Here is a 12,409-nt window from a genome sequence, read left to right on the forward strand (position 1 = left end):
TGCAACCTCTGTTTCCCACGTTCAAGTGATTCTCCTGCCTCTGCCTCCAAAGTAGCTGGGATTACAGGCACCTGCAATCATTCTGGCTCATGTTTTTTAGTAGAGAGGGGGTTTCACCATGTTGACCAGGCTGGTCTTGAACTCCTGACATCAGGTGATCCGCCCACCTCAGCCTCCCAAAGTGTTGGGATTACAAGCATGAGCCACCACACCTGGCCTTTGTTTCTGTTTTAACACAGCACTGCTGTTCAGGGACTTAGGGACTTTAGCATTCACAGGCTCATTGCCCCACATCTATTTGTCAATATGAGAAAACAAGAGGCCAAGAATTACAAAATGACTCTTCTTTAGTTGGACTTCAGCACCCAGGCCACCCAAATTGACAAAAACCCTGAGTGCAGACAAACAATACTTGTTCCCTGTCCTCTGGCCCTTTGCAAATAAATGCCTTACCCCACCTGCCTTGCCACCCCACTTGCAGCCACCCAGCAAGAGCAGCATGTCAGCCAGCCAGAGCTTTGCGGTTGCAATCTGCATTTTAAAAATCAGCATCCTCACAGCAAACGTCACTCCCAGGTAAGTCAGCTACTTTTCTGCTTGTCTCCAGGAGTTTCCTGTAGGATTAGCATTTCAAGGTCTTCCTAGCAGCAAAGTACATAACAATGTTAATCCACATTGCTATATATAGAGCCCTAGCATTTAAACTTTGAAAAGAGATAGGAAAATACATAGGATGCATCTTTGCGAGTTTTCTGTGGAAATCTGCTGCTGTTTCTGGGGATTTATTTTAAAGAAGGCATTCAAATGTTAAGGTCGAGGTATTCTTTAAATATTTGGAATTATAAAATAAAGCTTGTTTTCACCCATGTATGATAAACCTGGGTTTATTAGTGCCTGATGTCTGAGAAGTTTAAAAGTAAGGAAATTAATCTTTCCCTTACCCTGCCTCAATGTCTCATACCTTTAATATTTGGATACAAGAACCTTTTGCCTCTACATTAGCCAAAGGTGAACAATTCTGTTTCTTTTCCTTGACATGGCAAGTTGTGTCCAGAGGCATGCATTTTGTTTAGGACCATTTGGGATTTAGGTCATATTTCTTCCATTCCAGAATTGCAGTGATGCAGGCCTGTCACTCAAGCTTCCACCAAAGACACTTTTTCTCTGATCCTATTCGGGATCGCAGAGCTCATGGCAAGTCATGTAGGAAACAAATTGCCCAGATAAGTGTTTATTGAACACCTACACTGTACTTAGAAATGGTGGAGGTTAGGGCCCCATGAGGCATCCTTCCTTCCGTCCTGGAGTCATGGGAGTAGATATCAACCTGTATAATTCAATACAGGATGATCCATTCCACTGAAATTATTGAAATATTCCTCACTTCTGCAGTACGGCTGGGGGAAATGCCTGCTCAAACCTTGTTCCTCTGCTCAGACATAACCATAACCTGCCTCCAATTCCCCATCAGTCATTTGACTCTTGGTTTGCCCAAATGCTGTTTTGAAGTTTGATGTCCATCTCCGGCGCATCTTTGCCTGCTTTTTGGCTGTAGTTGGAGGCCACCATTCAGCCTGGGCTCCACTCACCAAGTGGTTTGTTCACAGGCTGCATCTTTCAGGAGGGGGCACCCAGAGGCGCTACACAGATGAACACTGACTCTGGACCCAGTGCTCAACCAGACCTTTCCTTCATCCCTTCCTCCTTCCATATTATCTGTAAAGCATTGCATCATTCAGGAAATACTTTTGTTTAGTGGGCATCCGGGCACAAAAGGGATTTGGAAAGGCGGTTCCTGCAAGTTGCTTTAGCCCTCTTGAACTTCACCTGACCCTTTCTTAAGTTAAAAAAAATAATTCAAACAACCCACATTCCTAGGTGGTGCTCCTGCTGATCAAAAATGAGAGGCTGTGGGGAAGACTTCAATTGCTTTGAAGTGCACACCCCCTGGGTCCTGGCCACACTCAGCTGTTTCAGGGAGGACCGGAAAGCCCCTTGGCTGGCCCCCCCAGCTCCCGCAGCTGCACGGCTGAGTTTGGTCTGGCTTCGTGGCTCCCATCGCTATGCCCTTTTGAGTTTGCCAGGGTTGCCCTGCCCTAAACGCTCTGTGCTTCGACCTTTGACGGGGTTGAGGTCAAAACAGAGTGTTCAGAGACCTCAGTCATGAAGTGAAATGATTTGTTTGAATAATAGCTAACTGAAATTTGCAAAATAACTTTTAAAGATATCAATTTAATCAGAATAAAGCATTCCTCTGAAGCTAGACTTCCCAGTGTCAGGTCAAGGCGCCATTACTTAGCAACCGCGTCAATCTGGGTGAGTTGCTTGGCCTCTCTGTACCAGTTCCCTTGTCTGTAAGATGTGGTTGCATTTATGTCTTGGGACTGCCGTGACAAAGCACCACAAGCTGGATGGCTTCAAACAAAAGAAATGTATTGTCTCGCAGTTCTGGAGGCTAGAAATCTGAAACCAAAGTGTTGGCAGGGCGATGCTACCCCTGGCACTCTGGGAAGGGTCTCTCCTAGTTTCTGGTGGTGGCCAGCACTCTCCTGTGTTTTTTTTTTTTTTTTTTTTTTTTTGGCTTGCAGTTCTGTTGTTTCAAATCGTCTCTGTCATCACATGGCCATCAACACATCATCTTCCCTTTGTGTATGTCTTTATAAAAACCTCCCCTTTCTATAAGGTCACCAGTCATTTTGGATGAGGGCCCACCCTAACGATGTCATTTTAACTTGATTACCTCTGTAAAGGCCCTATTTCCAAATAAGGTCCTAGTCTTACTTGATATTTAGGACCAAATAATTGTCTGGGGCTTAGAACGTCAACATACCTTTTAGGCACGGTGGGCAGGCACAATTCAACCCAACACAGTGGGAACGATAGCGTCTATCTAATAAGGCTTTTGTGGTGAACATTAAATAGATATACATGCAATGTACTTATGACATCTGTGCCTGGTGCGTGGTAAGAACTTAATAAATGTCAGGGATTTAAAATAATAATACTGTTGCTGTGCTTTCACTTTGATATCTTTCTTGTTTAGGAAGAAAAGGTTGGAGTTACAGTTAGCCCTCAGGGCTCTCACATGGCTGAAGACATCTTATGCCACAGCTACAGTGAGCTATTATTACTGGAGAACTGTCAGGGATTTCTAACTATTGTTTTTCTTTTTGCTTCTTTTTCTTTCTTTCTTTCTTTCTTTGAGAACTGGCCATGAGGGGGGCATCATCTCCTACAATTTTCAAGGTAGTACATAAATGTTAACATTCACCATGAGAGCAGACTAATAGCTCAGAGCACTGCCTCTGCAGCCGGGGGCCTACTAGCTCTGCACCTTAAGTAAATTCCTTAACTTCTCTAAACCTGTCCCTCATCTGCTAAATGGAAAAAAGAGTGGGTCCTGCTGTGAGGAATACCTGAGATGACTAAACATGCTTAGCACAGTGCCAGGCAATCTGGAAGTGCTCTGTGACTGTAGCTACCATTGTTTTTTCTCTCTAATTCATAAATAACAAAACATGCCCAGGGTTCAAAGATCAAAAAATAAAGCAAGGTATACATTGATTATCTTTCATTCTCCACTCATGACTTTCCATGAGATTTGTGTTATTATATGTAAAGTATATATAAAGTGTTTTAAAACACTTCTCCACTCCCACCTCATTCTTCCTCTAGAAGTTGTCACATGTATGGGCTTCTGAGTATCCTTCTGGTAGTTGTTTTGTAGATTCAAGCATAGACTCACATGTACTCTTATTGTCTCCTGGTCTTTTGCAAATGACATCAGATTATATACACTATCTTGTACTTTCTCTCTCTCTGTTTTTTTTAACTTTGTGGCATATCCTGGGTAACTTTCTAAGTCAGTATGAGGGAGCTTCCTCATTCTCATAGCTGATTAATTTTTCACTGTGTGGATAAACAGCTGAGGTAACTTGCCTCTTATTAATGAACGTTGGGTGTTTCTAATTGTTTGCACTAGAAATAGTGTTGCGATGAATATCTCTGTTTATATATCATTTTGTAAGTGGATAGGAGTATCTGAGGATTAATTCCCAGAAGTGATCTGAGTCAAAAGAAATTACTTTGTGACATTGCTAAAATTGCCCTATTTGTATTACTTTGCACATTTACCACCAACATATGAGAGTCCTTGTTTCTCTCAGCCTTGCGACAGGAACTATGGGCCAATCTTTTGATACCTGTCAATCTCATAGGTTTAAAAAAAAAAAAAAAGGTATTTTGGCCTAGCTTTAATTTGCCTTTCTCTTATTGAATCAGATTGTGCATTTGTTCATACATTTAAAGGCCATATGTATGTTTTCCTTTGTGAACTATTCATTTCCTTTGTCCATTGTTCTATTGAGTCTCTTGTCTTTCTCTTACGTATTTCTATGATCACTTCATAAATTAGTCTTTGTCTCTGATATGAATTACAAATATTTTTCTCAGTTTGTCATTCATCCTTTAACTCTACCATGGTATGTTTTACTGGAGTTATTTTCATATTTAATTTGTTCTTCACTTTTCAAATAGCTAAGCAGTACTAGACTAGGGGTTAGAAGGTCAGGAAGCGACTAGTTACCTGGGCTCTGAAAGAGGTTGACTGGGTTTCAAACCCAGCTCTGCCATCAAGCAGCTGCTGTCCAATCTGAGAGCAATTCCTTACCATCTCTGTGGCTCAGGTCCTCATCTTTAAAGTGTAATAATAATAGTAGCAGATATTTAAGGGATGATGTAAGAATTAAGTGTGATGATATATAGAAAGGCTTTAGGGAAGAATTCCTGACACATATAAGCACTCACGAATGTTAGCAATTATTATTTAGCTTACTTTAATTCAATGTATCTCAACAATCTGGAAAAATATCCAAACATTCATTAATAAAAGAGTTTTGGCTATCTAACAAACTCAAGATATTTAAAATATCACTTTTTCCTCCTGCTTTGGTTATATTCACCTAAGTTTTTCATTTTTATATTCAGTGCAAGTTAACAGATATTTATGAACTACATTTGGCCAAATATGGTAATTTGTCTATTCATCCTTTTAATACAGCAAACAGTTATCAAGTTTGCAGAATGAGCCAGACGTTGGGTCAGGAACTACAGTATAATGTTAAACACATTACAGAGGGTCCCTGCCCTCCTGGGGCTTACAGTCTAGTAAGGAATGCTAACAAAGAAATGACAGTTGGAACTCAGTCAAGTTCCCCTATTGCACCTGAGCCAAGTGAGGTCTGTGATGCTGTTGGGAAGCTTTGCCAGCCCACTTGCATACTGGCTTCCTCTGCTCTAGCCTAAACGAGGACTTTGCTCCTATAATTCTGCCACCTTCCTCCTGCAGCATCAATACTTCCCTTTTACTGAATCATTCTCAATGGCACACAAACATGTTGTAACTTAAAAAAACTGTTGGCACCTTTCTCCACATTACCCTAGACCCACTCCCTTGCATTCAGTCTCATGGTATGAAATACCCTCTTATATTCTGACAACATCACCTCTATATCTATGGTGTAATACCACTTATATGCTGACTTCCACACATCTATACCTATGGTGAAATACCACTTAGGCTCTGACAACCCACATCTCTACCTCCAGTGCAATTGCTTCCCTGAGCCCAGTGACCAATTGCTTAGTCAACAACTCTTCTCGAAAATCTAATAGGCAGCCCAAACATGTCTGGAGCATGCCAATTGATTTCTCTACTCATCCCTATGCACCCTACCATTCACCAAGTTACTCAGATTAAAACCTGGGAGTCATATCTGACGCCTCTACGTGTGTCATTCCCACTTGCAACTCAACAGTGAATCCTGTTGGTACTATCTTTAAACATATCCCAAACTGCTTGCTTTTCACTATCTCCATAGGAACCACTCCAGCCCAAATCACTATTATTTCTTGCCTGCCTTGATTTTTGTCCACTCCCTAGTAGTCAATTCTCTATCCAGCGACCACATAAATCATTAAAAAACACAAATCTGAGCGTTACTTCTGCTCTCCAACTCCTCTAAGTATTCCCAGCTAGCTCAGAATCAGATCCAAATGCCTATCCGTGGCCTGCAAGGTAGAGCTGCACCTTCCCTGTTCCCCAGGGGCATCTGCACTCTCTTTCCTGCTCATTCTGCTCTGACACCACGCTGGTGGTGCCTCCAATGTGCCACACCAGGGCCTTTGCACTTATTTTTCTCTTAGCTTGGAAAACTTTAACCAGACCCTCACAGAGCTTCCCCTCAGAATTCATTCAGTCCCCTAATCGACTATCACCTTCTACTCTGTTTATTTTTTTTGCAGTGTAACAACTCATTCCAAAATAATATCTTACAAGAATAGCAAGTATTTATTTTGCTCTTAAATCCAGGGGTTGCCTGGGCTCAACTGAGCAGTTCTCATGGATCTCCCACACAGTTGTAGTCAGTTGGTGGCTGGGGCTGGGGTCATCTTGATGGCTTATACCCTCACATGTCTGTCACCTGGGCTGGGAAGACTCAGTCAGCTGGGGAGCTGAATAATTGAGTGTCCTTAGGAATCTCTCTCTCTCCCCGCTTTCCCCTCATGCTCCCAGGTGGCTTCATGCATAGTGGTGGAAGGCTTTCAGAGCAAACGTCTTTAGATAAACCAGCAGAATTTGCATGGCCTTTTGTAACCCAGCCTTAAAAGTCATACAGTGTTACTTCCTCTGCCTTCTACTCATCAAGGCTGTCACAAAGGCCCAGCCAACTTCAAGAGAAGCACACTTAAACCCTACTTTTTATGGGAAGGGTAAAAAATAATTTCTGGACGTATTTTTAAAGCACCACACCACTTCTGAGAGGATTCTTGCACTACCCTCTCTCCCAACTCCAGTCCTAGGGTACTCACTATCTTCTTACCCAAACCGCTTTATTTTCCTTCATAACTTGCATGTCTTAAGTAATATTGCATGTTGTATTTCCTAGCATACTTGTTTATTATATCTTACCCACTAGAGTATAGGCCCCATGATGGCAAGGACATAGTCTTTCTTGTAGCCTTAGCCACTAGAACAATTTCTGACATGTACCAGGTCCTCAGTAAAGGTTGTTGACCCTTGGCCCATTTCAAGTACATGAGAGAAGCTCTTAAATAAGACTTGAGAAATCAGGAAAGGTTCTTAAAAAACTTAGTGTTGTACACTGCTGTTATATTAGCTTTTCATCTTGATGGTTACATGAACTAAAGAAACTGTGTCAGATCCATTGGTTTACAATATAGTCCTAATTAGCTTACATTTCTCCACTCAAAAGAGTCACATTGTCGTATTTATTGACTAAAAGATTCCTTCATAAAGTAAGTGCTTTCCTGACTGGGCCTCCTACAAAGTGTCCTAGAATGCGAGCTTCTACTGAGGCTTTCTTTTTCTCAAACTGGAAAGTTTTCTTCATGGCAGGATAATAGGACCACACATACATCGATGATCCTTCATTTAATGCATTTCTGGCCCAGAAGTAGATCTCCTGCCATGTTGCTGTACATCACTTTGATCTAGGAAGTGACTTTCAAGCTGAGATTGAAACACTTGGAGGTATATTTTCTTTGATAAACATTTCATCTAAGAAACCAGAAAGTGTTTTACAAATACTTCTCCACTCAGCCTAATAGCACAGCAGGGTGATAGGCAGGTGGTAAGTGCTATACGTATGCAGTCCTTGAACTACAAAAGATGATCTGCTGAGTGAGTTAAGTGGGCTGAGGATGGGGTGCTGGGATCAGAGGATGAAAGACACAAGAAGCTATTCAAGATCACCGATCTTCTTTCTTAATATTTATGTGGCATATTCTTTCAATAATATATTCTTTTTGCATGACTTTTATTCCCTCCTAATAATTCCCATGAGTTCTGCTTTTACTGTGCTTCCAGAGAGCCAGGTACCTGGTATAGTGAAGGCAAAACAACCAGGTGTTAAAACAATTTTCAATTTATTTTAGCCTAATTTGACATCATTTAGGTGTAAGCTTAAAACAGATTTAGGTGAGAGTCAGGTTGTCCAACTGACATGCTTTGCCTGGGCCTTCTATATGTTTAAAAATACTTGCATTCTTGTTAACTTGCTATATTTCAAGGTGTCTAAAAATCATGAGACTATCAGATGCAGAAATTATCAAATATGTTCTGACCACTCAGCTTATTTCAAAGAGGGTTTAGGTTGGGTGGGGGAAGCCAGCACAGGAGACAGGGAAACACTGCACTGAACTAAGAGTGAAGAGTTGTCAATTCTAGACCCAGTTTCCTACAAACTGTTCAACTTTGGGTATGTAGTATAATTCTCCACTTCTAGTTTCCCATCTATAAAACATAGCTAGTAATGCTTACCAACTTTACCAAAAAAAGATAGTAAAGGTTTAATGAGAAAATGAACTTTGAAAGTTGTCTAGTAAAATGAATAGACAAATATAAGTTTTTACTTAATCCAAATCATTTATGAGTATTATGGGCTGAATGAATTGTATCTTCCCCTACTCCTGCCACCACCACCACCATTTCATATATTGAAGTTCTAATCTGCTAATGTGACTGTATTTTCAGTTAAGGCCTTAAAAAGGTAGTTAAGTTAAAATGAGGTCATTAGGTAGGCCTTCATCCAATATGACTGATGTCCTTATAAGAAGAGGAAATTGGAACACAGACACCAGGGAAGGCCATGTCAAGACACAGGGAGAAGATGGCCATCTACAAGCTAAGGAGTGGGACCTCAGAAGGAGCCAAAACAACCGTCTCTTGATTTCAAACTTCTAGCCTCTGGAATTGCAAGAAAATACATTTCTGTTATTTAAGGGACCTAGTCTATGGTACTTGGTTATGGTGGCCCTAGAAAACTCATATATTGAACTTAACATTCAGAGGACATAAGTCCTACTCCCAGGGCAAGAGAGTGATCGGTAAGAACCTTCCTATGGAGATATGTTGAATCATTCAGGAAATGAACTCAAATCACAGTCCAGGAGGGGAATAAAAGATCAAAGGCAAAGATCTGGTGCTTTGTACTGAGTCCAAAGTGTGAGTCATACCTTAAAAAAAAAAAAAAAAAAAAAAAAAAGAAGTTCTTGAGTTAGAAGCTAAGAAGGAAGTAAGTGTACATATAGTCAATGTGGGCCTATTGTTATTGCAAACAATGTTAGAGAACCGTCTAGAGGTAATGCCAGTATCATTGGAGCAGGGTCTAGTCACTTCTGCGTAGGGAGGATTAACAGCCCCAGCTGGGTTCTAGATTTATCCAGGAATGGACTGTAACTCACTCTGGAATATTTACAGTGATTTTTACCTTCCATGCATGATTCTCCAGTATGTATAGTATCTTCTGAACCAGCATTCACTGAGGTTTGTCTGAGTGGCAGGTGAGAAAGATGAGGTTTCCGGAACAAAGGAAGTAATCTATCTTGGGGAAATGTTGAAACAAAATGTTACTATAGTCATCTAAGTAAATGACAAACACAAAAATAATAGACGAAAACAGATAATCCAGTTCAAGGCAACAGCACTAATACTGGAGAAATCAGACATTAAAAAGATTATAGAAATGTTAATAAACAGGGTCTAGAGCAATTCCTGAAACCAATGATGTTCTTTAGGTTACGGAGGCTCCTTTACCTCCTAGTGTAATTTAGTTTTCTATGTACATATTCTTATAGCACCTTGTTCTCATATTTCACTTAATTATTCACTTTCTTCATCTATTCATTCTTGAAATATTTGTTAATTTCCTATTATTGACTAAGCATGGGGTTACAATGGTGTTCAAAACAACAAAACAAAACAAAAACCATGATCTCCAAACGAACTAGCTAGACGAGTTTACATTTTAGCTAAATATACCAGTGAGCTTGGGGACATTTCCATTTTTCCAGCTTAAATATCAAATACCAGGAACAGCTTAAATATCAAATACCTTTCTGAGTTCCTACTCAGAAAGGACACCAGCTCAGAGACGATTTTAGGTAGGTACGTGGTGGCTTCAATCTTGGGTAACGACATAATGAGTACTCCTACACCTACTTGAGGTCCACCTTTCAGATATCATGGATTTTCACCAGATGTTGCCAAGCAGTGTTTCTCAACATTGTTTGAACATGAGAATCACCTGGGTAACTTTTTTCTCAGCTCACTGCCACCTCCACCTCCTGGGTTCAAGCAATTCTCCTGTCTCAGTCTCCCGAGTAACTGGGATTACAGGAATGTGCCACCATGCCCGACTAATTTTTGCATTTTTAGGAGAGATGGGTTTCACCATGTTGGCCAGGCTGGTCTCTAACTCCTAACCTCGTGATCCCCCCACCTAGGCCTCCCAAAGTGCTGGTATTACAGGTGTGAGCCACCATGCCTGGCTCACCTGAGCAACTTTTTTTAAACATTGATGCCTAGAGCCCATCCTCAGAGAGCTTGATTTAATCAGTATGGAATGAGGATCATAGTTTTACAATTCCTATTTTTAATATCTAAGGATTATGATATATACTTGGTATTGAGATCCACTGCTATGGGCATTAAGGTATATGTGCTATTGCCTCTTGATGAGGCCTGTTAGTGCCAGATAAGGCTGTAGTTTCATAGAAACATTCTAGCAGAGAATTTCTTAGCCATGTGGTTTCAGATATGCACTAGTACTCAGAATTCCAAGAAAGCAGGTTCTTCTAGAAGTTTTGCCATCCTATGTAATACAGCTGTAGCCTGCAATTTTAGAAGATAGAAGCTTATCACACATCCTGACACACTGGAAGATGTAGGCAAGGGCCAGGCTTACAAAAATGCCACCTCCAGCCAGGAAGCCTGCCTTGCAATCCTTGTTCAAAAATCATGCGGATGATTCCCCCAGGATATCACACCCTAGAGAGATACAGGTCTAGATTTGGCCAAAACCACATGACTAAGGACTTCTCTCCTCCTCTTTTAGTTATTCACTTATTCATTTAAAAATAAAACAACCCTTCCTGAATACCTACTATATTCCAGGTATTTGATATTCAAGCTGAACAAAACAGGAAAGTCCCCAAGCTCACTGGTATTTTTAGCTAGAATTTCAACTTCCATTTTGGGATCATGTTTTTTTGTTTGTTTGTTTGTTTTGTTTTGAACACCATTGTAACCCCTGTACTTAGCCAATGATAGGAAATTAATACATATTTGATGAATAGATAAGTGAAAGAGTAAATAATTAATTAAATGAAATATGAGGACATAGAAAACTAAGTTACACTAGGAGGTTAAGGCAGGTTCTCAGAAAAAAATAACGTAAGTACAAGATGAGATAAATGTAGTGAATAGGGAATAGTATGGTTAAAAACCTGAAGACATGAGAGAAAGTGGCTTGTCCTAAAATTTTAATGTTCAGTGTAGCTGGAGCTTAAGTGGAGAAAAGTTGGAGAATTCGGAAGGGGATAGGTCATATAGAGCTCTGTAGGCAATGTGCATTTGTTTCTTATCACGGCTGTAAGAAATTACTACAAACATAGTGACTTAAAACACAAATTTATTATCTAATGGTTCTAGAAGTCAGAAAATTGAATTAGGTTTCACTGGGCTAAAATCAAGGTGCTGGCAGGGCTGGATTCCTTTCTGGAGGCTCTAAAGAAGAATCATGTCCTTGCTATTCCCAGACTCTACAGCTGCCTGTGCTTCCTGGCTCACTGCCCTCTTCTTCCATCTCAGATCCAGCAACAGCAGGTGGAATCCCTTTTCATGCTTTGAATTTCTCCTGCCTCTTCTGTCTTTACATCTCCCTCCCTCACTCTTCTCCTTTAAAGATCCCATGTAACCAGAACGGGCCCACCAAATAATACAGGATGATCTCCCATAATCACATTTGCAAAGCCCCTTTTCATGTAAGGCAACATATTCACTGGTACCAGGGACTGGAACATGGATATCTTTGGGAGTCATTATTCTGTCTATTGTATTATATTAAGAAAAACTTAGACTTTATCACAAGAGTGATGGGAAGCTACTGAAACGGTTCTGGTAACTGAATGGTAAGATCAAATTTGCATTTTGAAAGACCCCTCTGTATGCTTTGTGGAAACTGAATTAGAGAGTAATTTTTGTAATTATCTGGGAGATATATAATGTTGGTATAGACAAGGAGAACATGAAAGAAATGAAGAGAATGGATGGGTTTGAGAATCATTTACAAGACTGCAAACAACATATTTTTGTAGTTGATTAGATGGCATATATGAGTATTGGAGTTCACCAGGTTTCCGGCTAGGGTGACTGCATAAATGGAAGTACCATTTACCAAGACAATAAATGTAAGGAAGAAGCACATTTGAGAAGGGAGAAAAAGTAATGCACTCATTTGGAAATACTTTGAGTTCAATAAGCCATGAAGACCTCCAAGTGCAATGTCCCATTGGAAGTTGCATTCAAAAGTTTAAAATTCAGGAGAGA

General features: G+C 40.4%; 1 protein-coding gene across 1 annotated transcript in view; it reads left to right on the forward strand.

Annotated features, from left to right (window-relative positions):
* Positions 1–403: 403 nt before the first annotated feature.
* C9 (complement C9) overlaps positions 404–12,409 on the forward strand; it is an 80,485-nt gene continuing 68,479 nt past the window's right edge. The window contains exon 1 of the mRNA XM_010336655.2: positions 404–576. Within this exon, the coding sequence (XP_010334957.1) occupies positions 500–576 (77 nt within the window). The 5' untranslated portion in view covers positions 404–499. The remainder of the gene's footprint in view (positions 577–12,409) is intronic.

Source organism: Saimiri boliviensis, chromosome 1 (assembly GCF_048565385.1).
Source record: "Saimiri boliviensis isolate mSaiBol1 chromosome 1, mSaiBol1.pri, whole genome shotgun sequence".
Taxonomy (NCBI): Eukaryota; Metazoa; Chordata; class Mammalia; order Primates; family Cebidae; genus Saimiri; species Saimiri boliviensis.